At 41.3% G+C, this 18,324-nt stretch overlaps 2 protein-coding genes across 2 annotated transcripts in view; both read right to left on the bottom strand.

The window, feature by feature from the left end:
* The window catches only part of gpc2 (glypican 2), a 35,830-nt gene extending 28,135 nt beyond the window's left edge, over positions 1–7,695 (bottom strand). Inside the window, exons 1-5 of the mRNA XM_016259826.1 lie at positions 7,501–7,695; positions 6,532–6,690; positions 5,234–5,368; positions 4,416–4,591; positions 2,462–2,542 (exon numbers count right to left, since the gene is read on the bottom strand). Of these exons, the coding sequence (XP_016115312.1) occupies positions 2,462–2,542; positions 4,416–4,591; positions 5,234–5,368; positions 6,532–6,690; positions 7,501–7,630 (681 nt within the window). The 5' untranslated portion in view covers positions 7,631–7,695. The remainder of the gene's footprint in view (positions 1–2,461; positions 2,543–4,415; positions 4,592–5,233; positions 5,369–6,531; positions 6,691–7,500) is intronic.
* A 5,616-nt stretch (positions 7,696–13,311) lies between these two features.
* Positions 13,312–18,324, bottom strand: part of LOC107573390 (DNA replication licensing factor mcm7-B-like) — a 9,819-nt gene continuing 4,806 nt past the window's right edge. The window contains exons 9-14 of the mRNA XM_016259825.1: positions 17,084–17,167; positions 16,801–17,012; positions 16,463–16,728; positions 14,750–14,918; positions 13,751–13,860; positions 13,312–13,675 (exon numbers count right to left, since the gene is read on the bottom strand). Coding sequence (XP_016115311.1) covers positions 13,468–13,675; positions 13,751–13,860; positions 14,750–14,918; positions 16,463–16,728; positions 16,801–17,012; positions 17,084–17,167 — 1,049 coding nt within the window. The 3' untranslated portion in view covers positions 13,312–13,467. The remainder of the gene's footprint in view (positions 13,676–13,750; positions 13,861–14,749; positions 14,919–16,462; positions 16,729–16,800; positions 17,013–17,083; positions 17,168–18,324) is intronic.

Raw genomic sequence — 18,324 nt, 5'->3', positions numbered from 1 at the left:
TGGTGTTATCAGTGTCCTTGTGGGATGTGTCAACCACATGATGACTCGGAAACATATGAAGTCCTGTCGTCACTCATACTCTGCCCAGGTGTGTGTGTGCCATTCAGGTTGAGTAGTTTGGCACACACTACTGAAGGATGACGGAGGGAGAAGTAGATATTGTCCTTTAGCACTCTTGCACCAAGAGTTTGTTTGGGTGGAGGCCATCCAGTTTAAACAGTTGTCTATGGCCCCAGAAAAGATTGAAGTTATCGATGAAATTTACTCCTTTTAAGCTGCAGATTCTTTGTAGCCATGTGTTCAGCCCAAGCAAACGTGAAAACATATTAGTTCCCCTTGCTGGGAGTGGTCCACTGATGAAAGTGACGTGACATGTGGCCAAGTATGGTGACCCATACTCGGAATTAGTGCTCTGCATTTATCCCATCCAAAGTGCGCGCACACACAGCAGTGAACTGCTGGGGAGCAGTTGGGGGTTCGGTGCCTTGCTCAAGGGCACCTCAGTCGTAGTATTGAAGGTGGGAGAGAGCGCTGTACATTCACTCCCCCCCACCTACAATCCCTGCCGGTACGAGACTTGAACCCGCAACCTTTGGGTTACGAGTCCGACTCTCTAACCATTAGGCCACGACTTCCCCATGAACGACTGAAGTCTCTGACTGCTCTTTCCGAATATCCTTCTTCCCCACATGGATGATGATTCGATTTGCAGTCTTGTGCTTCATTAGAATTTTCCTTGTTTCCTTCATTGAAACGTTTCCTTGTTCACATCAGAAACGTTTGCTTGAGGAAAGCAGCATGTTGTTGAATTTCTGCTACTGATGTTTCTGATAATGGAGTTGCCCACTATCAGAGTCCTGAGACCGGCTGCACTCTGAGCTGAAAGCCGCTGTCTGCTTGACCTTGAGCGCCTGTTAGTAGCGATGTTAGCTGCTGGCTGATCCAATCCATGTTTAATCACATTTGGGGATTCCTCCCCAGCAATACGAGAAACTCGTGACAATCTGATGTCTCTACTGCCTTTGGATCTCGCTCCCTGTTTGTGCCATCGATTAGTTTGACGATCAGTTTCGGCTTGTTCCTCTACACTTGGTATAAACTGTTGAGATTCACTAGATTCATGGGACTCACCAGCTGTATGCTGAGGGGGTCTAAGGTGACAGTCTGCTGAGTGTTCTGCCTGTTTTGGAAGTCCAGCAAGTAACTTTGTTTCAAGAACCGCAATCCTTTGTAGAAGTTTGCAACAGTTCATGCAGCAAGTAGATTCAACAGGAGGCATTTTCTTTCTCTTCTGTTTGAATGTGGGCAGCTGTGTTTTCCCTTCTCCGGAATGTAAGCTGCTGGCAGTGGGAGGCAAAGTCTTCTTTTTGGTGGTATTATTCCAGTCCCAAAAAGTGTTTTTAGTTTTAGTGTTTGTGCCAAAAATGTGTTGTTTGAGCACTGTGCTGATCTGCTGAAGTAAAAATTCGAGAAAAGTACAGAAATAGGAAGCAAAGCACAGAGCAGTAAGCAAGAACGTCCGAACGGTAGCAAAGCTGGAAGCCATCATTCATGAATTCAGTTCAAGAGCAAAACATTTAACTGCACTGATCTCAAGGACTGTATTGTCTTCTGCAGAGCTGCTTTACAGCTGAAACTGAGTTAGTTTCATAATTAAAGAACTTTGCAACATTTACACTATTATTTTCCTGTCTGTTTCTGAGTATGTATAAAGAGCTTTAGAAATAAATGTAACTTGAATTATTAAACATTATATAAATAAATATTCAAATTAAACATTATATAAACATACATAAACATTAACTGTCTTTCTATAAAGCTGCTTTGTACGGAGCCCCTAAAGGGACATGGTGTTGGAAAAATATTTTTCAAATCGCTCTCGCAAAACTTTTGCTCTCTCTAACTCTGAGCCGCTGCACTGTGAATGTACAGAGCTGTATGAACCACTGCAGGCCGTGAGGTGAACAGGAAGGGTTTGTCCGAACTCAACTGGTTTTGCAAGAGAACGCAAAAGATTTGAAAAAAAAAAATGTCCTCCCACCCTGTATTTTTTCCACCACCATTTCCATTTAGGAAAAACTCCCTACAAATAAACATGAAAAATAATACATATATAAAAATTGTTGTCATGCCAATAAAACGCCTAAAAAGTGAGTGTGAGCGAGACCCTGTCAGTCACCTGCTTCAGAAACTCAATAACCCAGTGACCACTAACCAGTTTCTGACTGGCTCTGCTTTCACCTGAACAAAATCCAATTGGTTCGTTTGTCAAACCAGTCAAAATCAGAGCAGTTCTCCACTTGAATCACACGAAACCTAATGCGACACCGATGGCTCTGCGATAGTGTTGTGTTGTTGCGGTTGTGAGATGCAGGTGCAGCATTACTCAGATCTTTTGTGATCAGTTATTTGATTTATTAGTTTGTTATTAATGCACAAGTAGTGAGTCACATTTATGCACCTTTGTGGCCTTGTTCACTAGGTCTCTTCCAGCAGCCAAACTCTGAACCAACGTCCGCGCCGCTGTTAATGCTCGTGACACCTGCCAATCACAACAAAGAGAGATGATGATGATGATTGTAGTAATGATGAGACAAAGCAAAAAGTTTTAATAACTGCTTTAATTCTATGAGAATAGTGAGTTCACCTCATAAAAATGTTAACGCCACAGAGGAACATTTTCTTTGGAATCATTTTCAGAGCGATTTTTTTTAACTGACTAAAGCTGAATAACGACATTGCTGCCTTTTGTAGAACTGCTTACAGCTGAACTAAATTCTGAACTAAACATTGACATTTAAAGTGGCGGACAAAATTATTGTAATAAACAGAACGTTATTGCTCTTGATGTGGATGCTAATAAAGTTATCATTATAGTTATTAATTTGGTGTCAACAGGCCTTAAAGTTGAAAGGGTTGATTTCCAATCCCCTCCTCTTCTATTATAAAATGAATACGTAATAATAGTTTTCTTAAAACTAGTGTATCTGTTCTGGTAATCATGTTACAGGCGATGTGTAGATTTGGAGTCTGAGACGTGACTGAGCGTCTGACCCGTGTCAGGAATACAGTAACAGTGTTTACTCATATAGCCCAGCTTCCAGAGAATAAATATGTATTTGTTTGTAAGAATTAATTTGAATCATTATATAATCAAATGTTATATTTATACAAAAATATCAGTTTGAACTTTGTTCTTCTATATTTTGTTATGCGGTTCTGCGATTATACTCGTATGAGACGTGAAGACCATCACACCACATGCATCCACTTACTTTAACTCCAATGACATATGCTTAATGTTTAGGATTCTTTTTAGGGTTTATAGCACCATTAATGGTATATGGTTTCTCCCAAGGTTTTTTCTCCATTTCTGTCACCGAAGGAGTTTTGGTTCCTCTGGCTTGTTTAGCTGGGGACGCTTGACTGATTGCACAGACACTATTGAAGAGAGCTGAACTGGATGATGACATCACTGAATCATCAATGCACTGACTTTAACTGGAAAATGACTCTGTTATTGTTTTCTTGCATTATTAACAAACTATTTTCCTGTTTGATACTGTAAAGCTGCTTTGACACAATCAGTATTGTATAAAGCGCTATACAAATAAAGGTGACTTGACTTTCGATAGTTGCTTACGAATGGAATTTAGTGTCTCCAAGATACTGTCTTTTAAAGGGTTAGTTCACCCAAAAATGAAAATTCTGTCATTAATTACTCACCCTCATGTCTTTCCAAACCCATAAGACCTTCATTAATCTTCGGAACACAAATTAAGATATTTTTGATGAAATCCAAGAGCTTTCTGACTCTGCATGAGGGTGAGTAATTAATGACAGATTTTTTTGGGTGAACTATCCCTTTGACAAAAGAACATCATGTTTGGATGTTGCTAGAATTATCTGTACTGTTAAACTATCAGAACCTGTAGAAAAGACGTCAATATGACTATAAGTGCTAGCGTTTCTGTTATCTAAGTTAGTTGGAGTCTGGCTCCTCTTACTCATTTTCTACAGCTTTGGAAGTGTGGAGAACTCTGTCTTCAGTAAACTCTCTGTCAACCAACTGAACTTCAAATTTGACTCCTGGTCTTCATTAAGCATATCAGTGTCTCTCTCTATGGGGTTTAACTGTAATTCCCCTACAAAGTCAACCTGAGATCAGTGACTTATTCACTTCCCAGTGTCATCAGAATCCCACAGTATTTTAGATTTTGGAATTAGAAGAACAACAACACGTGATTTCGTGAATGACAGATTAGAGAATGTGTTGTCATAAGCACATTTGCTCTTTGAATAAGAAATTTATAACAAGAAATCTTTTTTTTTTTTTTACACATTTCAATATTTATTTCATACTCTTTGTCTTGGTCATACAATGAAAAACAGACATGCATGTAATAATAAGTTACCTGAATGTGCAGTTTATGTGGAACGTCTCCAAATGGCCGCAGCTGCTCGGCGTGTTTGCTGACACACTCCAGATAGTCCTCGCTGAACTGATACTGAGGGTTAACCAGAGCGAACACACGCTCGACTAGTCCTGCCCAGAAATCAGAGAGCACCTCGGCCAGACTCTCTCTGCCCCCTGCACACACACACACACACACACATGTTTACTTAGCTATCTAAATGGGGACATTCCATAGGCGTAATGGTTTTTATACTGTACAAACTGTATATTCTATCGCCCTACACCAGGGGTGCCCAACCCTGCTCCTGTCCTGCAAAGTTCAGCTCCAACCCTAATCAAACACACCTGAAGCAACTAATTAGGGTCTTCAGGATCACTTAAAAATTAAAGCCAGGTGTCTTTGATTAGAGTTGGAGCTAAACTTTGCAGGACAGTCGATCGCCAGGAGCAGGGTTGGGCACCCCTGCCCTACACCAATCCAACACCTAACCCTACCCCTTACAGGAAACTTTCTGCATTTTTACAATTAAAAAAAAATGTGTATATTTGATTTTTATACCAGTTTTACAAACGAGGACGTCCCCAAAGGGAGGTTTTTGGAGATTTTGTCAGGTTTAGCTCACACACACACTCTCTCACTCACACACACACACACACACACTCTCTCTTTCACACACTCACACACACACACTCTATCTCACACACACACACACACACACTCTCTCTCTCTCTCTCTCTCACACACACACACACACACACACACACTTCAGCGGATCGTCCAGAATCACTCAGGTGCCACTCTGCAAACACACTGACCCGTGTAGTAGCGCCGCAGGTCTGAGAACAGCTGTTGAAAGATGGGAGCGTTCTGCGTGTACAGATGACCGTACGTCTGCGTGAACATCTGATTCATGGATTTCTCTGCCACATCCATCAGCTCCCGGAAAAACTCTGACAGCACAGGGACAGAAGCCAGAGAAGAAGATCATTTTCAATCGTTCGCAAAAAACCTCCAGGCCACCGTGGCCTTGACAAGTGAATTTAAAGCATCTGGAAATGCTGATTTGAGACATTAACAGATGAGATATATTTTCACATTACTCAAAACAATAACACATATACAAGTGCATCTCAATAAATTAGAATGTCGTGGAAAAGTTCCTTTATTTCAGTAATTCAACTCAAATTGTGAAACCCGTGTATTAAATAAATTCAATGCACACAGACTGAAGTAGTTTAAGTCTTTAGTTCTTTTAATTGTGATGATTTTGGCTCACATTTAACAATGTTTTATTGAATGTTTTTAATGAGTCTATTTAAAAATATTTATGAATTTAAATTAATATATTATGTAAAAATTCATTTGAAATAAATGAATGAAGACTTCAAATACATTTTAACAGTCACTGGTCGCCACCTACTGCCATAATGTAACATATACAATCTTTATTTGAAGTGTAACATTAGTTCCAACAGTCAATGACTCATTGTGATCGCAGCTCTATCCGGACTATAAACTTTTATCCCAATACTTTTGTTATTATTTAATGTTTGCAACACTACTGTGTACCATTTCTGTCACCGAAGGAGTTTTGGTTCCTCTGGCTTGTTTAGTTGGGGACGCTTGACTGATTGCACAGACACTATTGAAGAGAGCTGAACTGGATGATGACATCCCTGAATCATCAATGCACTGACTTTAGCTGAAAAATGACTCTGTTATTGTCTTCTTACATTATTGACAAACTATTTTCCCGTTTGATACTGTAAAGCTGCTTTGACACAACAAGCATTGTATAAAGCGCTATACAAATAAAGGTGACTTGACATTGGCACAGCGGAATCATCGTCATTTAGGAATAAGATCGCATATGTTTGAATCGAGATTGTGATCTTTTAATGATTAATCCGTGCATACATATGAGCCTATAGCCTATGTATTTTTGTGTCATATTTGTACCACACCTCAAAAGTGTCAGAGAGCGTGAAATGCAACTGTCTGAATCAGATGACGCTGTTGTGTCTGTCTCATGGGTGCTGAATAAAGGGCGTTTCATGGGTGTAAAGATGTTTACAGCGCAGTCAGTCATTCATGCTCTCAATCAGGTCCTCACCATCAAATTTGCGGTGTCTCTGGGTGAAGGTGGTGAGCAGGAACTGGCTGGTGTCGTGGACCGCAGACAGGAAGTCAGCTTCGCTCTGGCGTGCGAGCGTGTCCTCCATCAGACTGGAGCAGCAGGTGTAATCACGAGGACACAGACGCAGGTGCTCACCTGCCAATCACAGCACACACACAGATACAGACAGACAGACAGACAGACAGACACACACACACACACACACACACACACAGACACATATAGACACATACACACACACAGACACACACACACAGACACATATAGACACACACAGACACATATAGACACACACACACACACACACACACATATAGACACACACACAGACACATATAGACACACACATATAGACACACACAGACACACACACAGGCAGACACATATAGACACAGACAGACACACACACACATATAGACACACACAGACACATATAGACACACACACAGACAGACAGACACACACACACAGAGACACATATAGACACAGACAGACACACAGACACACACAGACAGACACACACACACACAGAAAGTCAAATAATGTAATGAAGCATCAAAGAAAAAGTCTGAATATCTTTGCACAAATACTATCTATTTTAATACATCTATATGCATATGTATATACTTTATCTAATATTATATCTAAATGATCAGAGGAACACAGGGAAATTAAACCAAACAAAAGTCACATTTTCCACTGTGACCCGTTTACACTTTATAACATTATTAAGCTCATTGATTCATTTCCACCATTTCATTCACTTACACATTATGTATATTTTTATATGGACTATTTCTGGACTGTAGGAAGTAATAATGTATGTAAACAGACAGATGACAAACGGGTGGGCTGACGGATGCGGCTTCAGTTAAAGCAGGCAAAGATCACATCCTCCATAAAGCAGCAGCAGCAGCAGCAGCCACACGGGCTCTGGGCTCTTACCGCTGATGTGTGTGTGTGGAGCGGTGTTCAGCTCGTGCTTCTCTCCGTACACCCGCCGAGACTCCCCGCAGCTCCGCGCTCCGCCCGCGGCGCCCCACAGCGCCATCACGCACACCAACACCTGCATCATCTTCACCAACACCCAGCCAGTGAAAGTGGACACCAAATCTGTGATTAAAGACGACACAACTCGAACCTGCTGCGTCTCAGCGGAGCCGCGTCTCTCTTTGTCCCGGGATGATCGTGCACGCGCTCTCTCTCTCACACACACACACACACACACACACACAGAGACAGAGAGAGAGAGAGAGAGACAGAGCGTGTCTGAACAATAGAAACACACACCTTTTCTCTTTGTTGGCTTTTTAACAGCACGAGCCTTTTATTCAGCCAGATCACAATTTCTGTGGGTTTAACGAATTAATCATATGCTTTTATTCCTAAAAATCAAGATTGTAAATAATTATTTGTATTAGAAATGATTCATCAAAGGAGCGAGGGGCGTCATGCACTTAATCACAATAGCGCTGTATAACTGATGTATTGGTTTTATTTCTTTTTTTTTATTCGAAATATTGCCAAACTTGTTAACCATATCATGAAATATCCGATTCTCAAGTCTTTGTAAGTAAATTATTTAATAATTTAAGCACCTTTATTGATCATGTTAGTTGATGGCGCCGTTGAAACATTAATTAATTAGCTTCTCCTGAAAGACACGAAGGTAATTGGCCGCTGAACTCGGAGAAGAACAGAGTAAACTTTATACCTACACAAAATGTGTATCAAATTGAAAGACTTTTAAGACCTTTTTTAAGAGCTGCACAAATAAAATGAATACCGTATCAGCGGGTGGGGCAATGGTAATGGTAAAAACAAAGTTTTTTTCACAAAAACATAGTAAAATAAAATGATAAACATGACATTTATTTAAACCATTTTTAAGAAGATTAGTCAAAAGTATAAATTATCATGTTTGCTGCGTAAAAATATGCGTCTTTGGACTTTGGTCTTGCTTTGGTCTGAACAAAAACATCCGCTTTTTTGCAAGTATTTCAGTGTGAGAAACATAGAATAAAACGCTGAACAGGATTAAGAATAAGAATATATTATACATAAGAATATATATAAGAATAACTATATACTAGCACAAAATCAGTGTCTCCGAACATACAGAACAGGCATGTTTCCATCACCGATGAAAGATCAGGGCCTCGTTTATAAAACGTGCGTACGCACAGATTTGATCGTAGAGTGTGCGTACGCTAAAATCCATGGCAACGTTCCTCTTTATAAAAACTCATATTTATAAAGAGCTTAGTGCCACGTCAGGGTCTGAGCAGACGTACACACGTTCGTTTGCCCCAGTGCTGCAGGTATTTGGAAATATAAGCCAGTCTTGCCGCTTGTAAAAGATTTGGACTTTGTCAAGTGCTCTTTTATAAGTCAAGGACATTAATTAGACATTGTTTACAAGGCGGAGATCTGAAACTGTTCAGCTGCGCACAATTTCAAGATCATTGCAATTTATAGATTTCACATCTAAAAGAGAGGCGCACGCACGTTCTATGAATCACACGTACGCACTTTGAGAAATGATTGTAAAATCAAATTTAGGATTCTTTCTACGTAGTATTTTATAAATGAGGCCCCAGGACACCTCGAGAAGTTATCCTCTGCTGTCTGTCATCGATCAGTTAAAGCGCTGAATCATGTCATTATCGGCTCAGCTAAAGGGGCTGAAGCCCCGGAAGTTTGCAGTAAATTCTTGAATGTTTTTATTTGTATGCCCTGAATGCTTCTTCACTGAGATTTCATGCGCATTAAAACAATTTCTATTAGAAGCGCAGATTTGCTCGCTGCTCATCCAACAGTGTCTGCTTACGTCATCATTCACTCCGACAAGACCCGCCCACTGAGGCTCGTACTTCTGATTGACATGTAAACTGACCAACCGTCGATAAGAAATTATATGGTCTGTACAATCCAGCCAATGAGATTAGATCTTTTGGAGGCAGGCGGTGTACTTTATATAATTATATTTCTTATTATTTTTTTAACTTATATGTCAGATTTGCATTTTTGAGCATCTCGGTGGCGCAGCACACTTTCCAGGACACACACGCAGAGCGATTCGGTTAACATGGTGTACGGCAGACTTTTCTTCATGTAATAACTCAATGAACAAGAAATTAATATTTAGTAAATTACAATGTAAAGACATTTTGTTTTTTTTCCACTAACAACGGTGTTTCCTTACTGAATGAATTTTAGTTTTTGAACGAATCGGGTGAGTCAATGATTCACTGATCCATTGTTTCTTACTTGATTCCTCAATGAATCAGCCGTTATAGGTCGTAATTTAGATATATTTTTGAGATGGAAAAATGCAGTTTTACAAATGCTAGAAATGTGACTTTCTAAGGAAAGATTGTTATCAAATAGCACACCTAGGTTCCTAACTGATGACGAAGAATTGACAGAGCAGCCATCGAGTGTTAGACAGTGTTATAGGTTATTACATGCAGAGGTTTTAGGTCCGATAATTAACACCTTAATTTCAGAATTTAGCAGTAAAAAATTACTCATCATCCAGTTTTTTATATCGACTATGCATTCCGCTAGTTTTTCAAATTGGTATGTTTCGCCGGGCCACGAAGAAATATAGAGCTGAGTATCATCAGCATAACAGTGAAAGCTAACACCGTGTTTGCTGATGATATCTCCCAAGGGTAACATGTAAAGCGTGAAGAGTAACGGCCCTAGTACTGAGCCTTGAGGTACTCCATACTGCACTTGTGATCGATATGATACCTCTTCATTCACTGCTGTGAATTGATGGCGGTGTTACAAGTACGATTTGAACCATGCTAATGCACTTCCAGTAATGCCAACAAAGTTTTCTAGTCTATTCAAAAGAATGTTGTGGTCGATAGTGTCGAACGCAGCACTAAGATCCAGTAGCACTAATAGAGTGTTGGTAATACTGTTTGGTAAGAATCCACTGAATTAATGACTCAGTGGCTGCATCCGAAATGGCATATGTCTATACTATATAGTAGGCAAAAAGCAGTAGGCAAGCAAATGAGTATGTTTGAATCCTCAGTATTCATAAAAGAGTAGGCGAAAATTGCACTAATTCTCGCGAGATTCGGACGTACGTATACTTAATTTGCATTCTAATATGCCTACTTACCTACTATATAGTAGGAGAAAAGAGTACTGAACAGATTAGTATGTCCGAAACCTCAGTATTCATAAAAGAATAGACGAGAAATCCCCGGATGTCCTCCTACTTCAGCTCAGATTCTGGAGTGCTCATCAATGGATACTCTTCTATCCCAGAAGCCCACGCGAGAGGATACGTCATCATCGAACCTGATGGAGAACAGCGATGAGGGTGTTTACAAATGTGAGTATTAGAAATCAAATACATGGTTCCCTGTGTTAAAATCATATTTGTTGAGCGACTGTAAACTGTTGATTTGCTTAAGGTGTAAAAGACGCTAGACAGTAACGTTACAGTATATTTGTGATTTCGCTGTAAAAACACGTTTTATGTCACAGACACACACTCTCTCTCTCTCTCTCTCTCTCACACACAGACACACACACACAAGGATTGAACAGCGTGGAGGTGAGAAAATAATGACTGAATTTATATGTTTGGGTGAACTAACCCTTTAAAGCCCCAAATAGAAACTGTATGAAATATATGTAAGCATTTATATTATATTAGAACCTTGAAGAAATAAACTTTAAGAAATAAGCAGCTTTATTGAGCGTTTGTGCCCAAGGCACAAAAAAAAACATTTACATTTTAATAAAAATTTTTTACATGTAATTTTTTTTTTTAATGTATATTTATGCATTTGTCAGACACTATTATCTGAAGTGAGTTACAGTGCTCTTATTACAGGGACCTCAATCCCATGTGGAGTAAAAAGGTTGTTTGCACGGAACGATGTATGTTATAATACATTGTGTACACTCACTAAACAAAGACTGACAGAAGAGCCAATTCATAAAAGAACAATATTTAAAAGCACACGTCCAGTTTTGTGTGAAGGAAATCCGCTTGCGAGTGGAGAGATTCATCCTCGCGCACATGGATCGCGTAACATTGTGCTCTCGACATTGTCTTGCGTAATGAGATTATATACACAGGAAAAAAAATAAATATCTTTGAATAATCATAAAATTCATATAATCATAATACATAAAAAATTGCATTTGTTGTTTTTGTTATTTATAAGATTTAGGGATTAAACTTGAGAGACATTCAACCAGAAAAAGACGAAAACAAAGGAGATTCTAGCCAGGTTTGACAATTTTGCACATAAAATTAAGAGATTAATGACATATTCAGAAGACAATGATTTTGGTTTTTCATAATAAAAAAAAAATATATCTTTAAGGATTAACTGTGGATTATATAAGTAGAGATAAAAATATAAAAACCTTAACCCAAAATGTATTGGTTATATTACAATCACAAGGGCAGGCTACTCTTTTAGCGCTCGTTAAGTACTTATTGAAATTAAGTACCTACTCTTCGAGTACGCCATTTCAGACGCAGCCAGTGACTCGCTTAAGACAGTGGCTTGCCGCCACCTACTGGCAATTTGTTTCATATTTAAAAGTAACTTTTTTTTTTGTATTTCTGTATTACAAATTTTATATTTAAAACATTAATCTCATAACATTATTTACACAATTTGTAAGTGCAGTGTAAATGAATGTACAAGTGCTTCTTAAAAATAAGTGTATAGAGCCCTGCATGTTTAATTTAATTATACTTTGCTTTTTTTTTTTTTTTTTTTTTTTTTTAAACAAAGCCACTTGACCAATTTAACTTTTAAAGATATCCAATAAAGGGTCAGTTCACCCAAAAATAAAAATTAGCCCACGATTTACTCACCCTGGAGCCATCTAGCTGTATCTGACTTTCTTCTTCCGCTACGCCTGCATCATCCGCTGGAACGCCTCGCTCTCATGAATCGCACACAACAGTTAGCAGAAGCTAGAGATTACGGTTTATAAAGTTTTAAATAGGGATTTTTTCTTACACAAACGCATCGATTCACTTCAGAAGGCCTTTATTAACCCCCAGAGCCGTGTGGGACACTTTTTATGATGAAATCTCGACCACCATTCACTGCCATTATAAAGCTTGGAAGAGCCAGGACGTTTTTTAATATAACTCCGATTGGATTCGACTGAAAGAAGAAAGTCATATACAGCTAGGATGCCTTGAGGGGGGAGGTAATCTTCATTTTTGGGTGAAGTATCCCTTTAAAGGTTATCCCATATATTCTGACACACATGGATGTCTCTGGGCTCAGCCCCGGGTATCCACTCGCTCTAGACCTGCCCCTGATGTATTGCTCATTGATAATGTCATTAAACTAATTGGACCCAATTGTAAAGTGTTACCAATGCAGACCTGCCAACCTTGGACATTTTTTTGGAGTAACCCTAACCTTTTCTGTCAGAGCATCTGACGGGGCGAGCCGCTTTGAACTGAAACTATAAACTATAGGCTACTAGGACAAATAAAACGCAGAAATTATTTAAATGCAGAAACAAAAACAGCACTCTGATTGGTTGACCTCTTCATCTTTTTCTGTTGCTTGTTTTGAATACTGCGCGTGGACAGAGGCGTCACTAGATTTTTGACAGATCGTACCAGCGTACTTTGAGGTCAAAATGCGTAGCCGCTATGCAAAATGCGTACAGGTTGGCAGGTCTGATAATGTGTCAGCATTTCATTAAAATCCTGCAGGAATGTCCATAAATCAAGTCAAAGCACAAAGTTTTATCTATTTACAGCATTTATTTCAGGGATTTAACAGGTTTAAAAGCAAAACAAACGAGAATGCTCCCTCCTCCTCATCACAACACCATCAGCCGGAAAGGTTCAAAAGCATGGGATCATGTGCAGTCTGTGTTTGGTGTGCCGTTCATTCACACAAACGTGACGCGTGACCGCGCCTGGTTGATCTGCCACACGTTCAGCTCCTCATACTCGTCCAGAGCAGCCTGGAACTGCACAGGAGTGAACCCACGAGACACGCAGCGCTGCTCGGCCTCGGCCACACGAACAGACCTCACCGCTCCTTCACCGGCCAGCTCCCGGAGCAGAGAGAAGATCACATCAGCGGGACGCTGTGCCCTGCAGACAGACCGAGAGTGAGCCACGGGCACGCTGCAGTCAGCAGTGTGTGTGTGTGTGTGTGTGTGTATATACCTGGTGTTGTTGGTCTTGTCGGCCTGCAGCGAGTCTTTGCTCATCTCCATCAGTCGCATGGCCTCATTAACATCCTCCTTCTCTACAACATCCACCATCCGCAAACGAGCCTGAACACACACACACACACCTGAAGTCACATCCTCCGCTATCAAGTGTGTGAATGTGAATGTAACCCTAACCCACGATTTTTCCAAAGTCAAGTGTACTTCAGGCAAATGGATGAGTTGTGCCGGCACTGTCAGACCGAGACAAGTGCAATGCCTTATGGGAAAGCCAGCAACTGCCCAAGTCTCCGCCTCTCAACACCAGCTAGTCTCTGCATCGGAGCGCTGCAGCGTGTCGCATGCGGTCAGTTTTGCATGGGTTTGCACAGCGGCATGACCCGAGGCTGACTGCCCACCCTGCAAAGCTGACCGTCACACGACAAACACGGATCTCTGCGTGTCAGCTGACGGACCGAACCAGCGCAGCGGCGGAGTGTGTCGTAAAGTGCTGCTTCTACAGTAGAGATGAACACAGCTACCTGCACAAACAGCACTTTTAACACCCGGTGCCCACATCAGACCAGCTCCAGAGATAAAGTCCTGCTGATGATAACAGTAATGTTCTGCTGCGGGGGGTGTGTGTGAGAGTGTGAGTGAGTGTGTGTGTGAGAGAGAGAGAGAGTGTGGTGTGTGTGTACTGGTTTATATATCCTGGTGGGGACTTAAATCTGACTACACACAGACTCATGGGGACTCGTGTCACGGAGGGGACCTAAATTGAGGTCCCCATGGGTACAAAAAGCTTATAAATCATACTGAATGACTTTTTTTGAAGTAGAAAGTTTAGAAGTAAAAATGCAGAAAGTTTCCTCCTGCAAGGGGTAGGTTTGGTGTTTGGCAATACTGTGCAAGTCATGCCAATAAAGCTAATTTGAGCGAGCGAGCGAGTGAGAGAGAGAGAGAGAAAGAGAGAGAGCGCGAGTGTGAGAGAAAGAGAGTGAGAGTGTCTCACCAGGGCAGTGGAGAGGCGCAGGATGGACAGCAGCGTTCGGGCCGAGGTGAACGTCGTGTCTTTACTGACTCGTGCCTCTTTCCTCATCTCTACATACGCGGCTGTGATGTAATCCGACAGAGCCTCAGGAACCACCGGCTGCTTCTGCTTACACTTACTGATGTAACGCCTGACAGAACCACAGACAGATGAATGAACATCAGGTGATCCAATCGGGTTCACAAACACATGAACAATACATCTGCAGTGTAAACTATCACTGATCATGCTGCACTGACACCATTACATCACAACAAAAATTTATAGCTCAAATTCAATTTGTTCCATAATTGAAATTTGCATCATCAACAATGATATTAACTAGGGATGCACCGGTATCGGGCCCGATACTGAGCTCCTGTACTCGTTAAAATGCCCCGATACCAAACGCCGATACCACACAGCATGTGATAAGCACCATATTCAAACAAAGAAACACCGACAACAGAACAACAGACAGCAGAATGAGTTAAGGATGTCTACTACGAAGTATATGCATGCAATGAATATAATGTTAAACATTCAGTATTAACGCCTGGATAGCTGATGTGCACATTCTGTTGTGTGATCTGTGATGTTCACTCACTTAGCACACGCATCATTTGGATTAAAACTAAATCATAAAAATAAAGCCATTCATGGGGCATTCACTATAAACAAATCAGTGTGCGCAAGTTGAGAATTATAATTCTTTTTGTTTATCACATTTTATTTTATTTTAAAACCTTTTAAAAAAATGCATGATTATTGGTGAATAATAAATTAATTTAATTTGATATTTTATTATTTTAAATGTTGTCTTTATTTTCCCTCCAAAATTATTGGCAGTCATTTGTTCTATATGCATAGCTGTTTATTGATGGCTTTCAATTCATTTCACCATGGTGAATGTACGGAGGATAAAGGCTCTTGCACTCTTTTACTGGAGACGCAAAAAGAAATCCCGCAAATCAGTGTGGGTACAACACTACCTGGCTCGGAGGAAACATCTTGGCAAATATCACCGTTTAATGCAAGAGCTGCGCCTTAACAGGGAAGATTTCCGTGAGTATTTTCGGGTCTCACGAAAGGAATTTAATGAGATCCTTCAGGTTGTTGGCCCAAAAATTACCAGGCAGGATACTGCATCCCAGAAACCCGTCAGCCCGGCCAAACAAGCCCCCCCCAAAAGCTGTAAACCTAGGGGAAACACTGTGTGTGTGTGTGTGTATATATATATATATATATACACACACACACACATATATATATATACATATATACCCACACTTTTCTGTGTACTTCTTTAACTATACTTATGAGGGCTAAATGTCCTCATTAATATAGTGAAATATCATAATTGACGAGGACATTTTAAATTAGTTAAATGCTCACAAATCAGCCAAATCTTTATTTTTTATTTGTTTTTAAATGGTTTAAATCTAGGGATTTGCACAGGTTCACAGTCTCATTTTTCCTATTAAAGTCTCTGTATGATTCTAGAGAAGTATCATACAGAATGGGGTTTTCCGAGACTGCGAGGATAAGCTTCTCTCCCATGTTGCCGTGTACGATCATAATGAAATTTCCGTGCGACTGCCACTAGGGGGCGAATTCCGACAGTCGTGTCCTAATGTCGTGCGCAGTGGAAAGGCGGCTTCAGACATGCTAGTGTAATGCTGTTAGCGTGTTTACCTCATGAGCTGCATGTGGATGGGGGTGAAGTGTGTCGGCGGCTGCTTGCAGTGCTGGTGCACGTATGTGATGTGCTGCGCCAGACGCAGGTCGTTGTCTGCATCGGGTTTGTCCTGAATGAGCCACAGCAGGTCGAAACGCGACAGCAGCGCCGCCGGCAGCTGGATGTTCTGCTCGAGGGTTTTGCGAGGGTTGTAGCGGCCGTACGCCGGGTTCGCCGCCGCCAGGATCGAGCAGCGCGCATTCAGAGACGTCATGATGCCAGCCTGAGACAAACACCACACAAACACGTGATGATGGGGTCAGAGGTCGCCCAGCTTGAGCGGAGCGCACAGTACCTTGGCGATGGAGATGGTCTGCTGCTCCATGACCTCATGGATGGCCGTGCGGTCGGCGTCGGCCATCTTATCGAACTCGTCGATGCAGCACACACCCAGATCAGCCAGCACCAGAGCGCCGCCCTCCAGCGTCATCTCACCCGTGACCGGGTCACGCATCACCGCCGCCGTCAACCCCACACCGGATGAGCCGCGGCCCGTCGTGTACTGACCTGCAATAGAGCGCCAGAGTTAGCTGTGGGATGCTAGCGGACGGAGGAGCGATGCTGCGGGCCACACTCACTGCGAGGAGCGAGACGGTCGATGTAGGACAGCAGCTGAGACTTGGCCACACCCGGATCTCCCATCAGACAGATGTTAATGTTCCCTACAAACACAGACGCATTCAGTCAAACAGCGCTTCAAACAACAGACTGTCACAACAGCTTCACATTAATAAACAAACATCAGACAAATCCTAATTCTGCTGTACAGCAATAATGTCCTTACTCAGTACAGTGTTGATTCAATGCAGCTCTATATCAGTGTCAAAGTTATTATCGAGTCCAATGTATTTGTAAAGCTCTTTTCAAACACATGGTTTCAAAGCTGCTTTACAGAAAATCATACTGTCATATTTATAATTTTAATAATAATTAATAACTTATGCATTTAGCACACTTTTATCCAAAGCAACTTACAGTGCATTCAGGCTATACATTTTTTACCAGTATATGTGTTCCCTGGGAATCGAACCCACGGCCACAAAGTGAGTACACCCCTAAGTGAAAATGTCCAAATTGGGCCCAATTAGCCATTTTCTCTCCTGGTGTCATGTGACTCAGTGTTACAAGGTCTCAGGTGTGAATGGGGAGCAGGTGTGTTAAATTTGGTGTTATCGCTCTCACCCTCTCATACTGGTCACATGGCACCTCATGGCAACGAACTCTGAGGATCTGAAAAAAAATAATTGTTGCTCTACATAAAGATGGCGTAGGCCAGGGGTGCCCACACTCGATCCTGGAGGGCCGGTGTCCTGCAGAGTTTAGCGCCAACCCTAATCAAACACACCTGAAGCAGCTAATCAAGGTCTTACTAGGCATACTAGAAACTTCCAAGCAGGTGTGTTGAGGCAAGCTGGAGCTAAACTCTGCAGGACACCGGCCCTCCAGGTCCGAGTTTGGGCACCCCTGTTCTTATAGGTACGTCATATTGCTGCATACTGAAAAATCATATTATTCTGTATGATGAACCTCATGTACACTGAGCACTTGCTTGATGCAGAAGAGGTTTTAATGTGCTTGTCATTGTTTTTACCGGATCATAGGATTCCTGGATGCCAGAGTTGAGAGAAAGCCTAGACAAGTTTCTCTCAGTGACTCTGAAAGCTTCAAACACGCCGAGGCTTCTGACCTTATATGTATCCTTTTGTGTATATTGTGAGGCATTTTTTTATCATTTTAAAATTATGATTTACAGGCCTGTAAAACACTTAGGGGAGAGAGGGTGGGAGGGAGAGAGAGAGAGAGAGAGAGAGAGAGAGAG

The sequence above is a fragment of the Sinocyclocheilus grahami genome, unplaced genomic scaffold (genome assembly GCF_001515645.1).
Source record: "Sinocyclocheilus grahami isolate Dianchi unplaced genomic scaffold, SAMN03320097.WGS_v1.1 scaffold1929.1, whole genome shotgun sequence".
Taxonomy (NCBI): domain Eukaryota; kingdom Metazoa; phylum Chordata; class Actinopteri; order Cypriniformes; family Cyprinidae; genus Sinocyclocheilus; species Sinocyclocheilus grahami.
The sequence above is the reverse complement of the archived record's forward strand: the minus strand, read 5'-3'. Positions and strand labels throughout refer to the sequence as shown.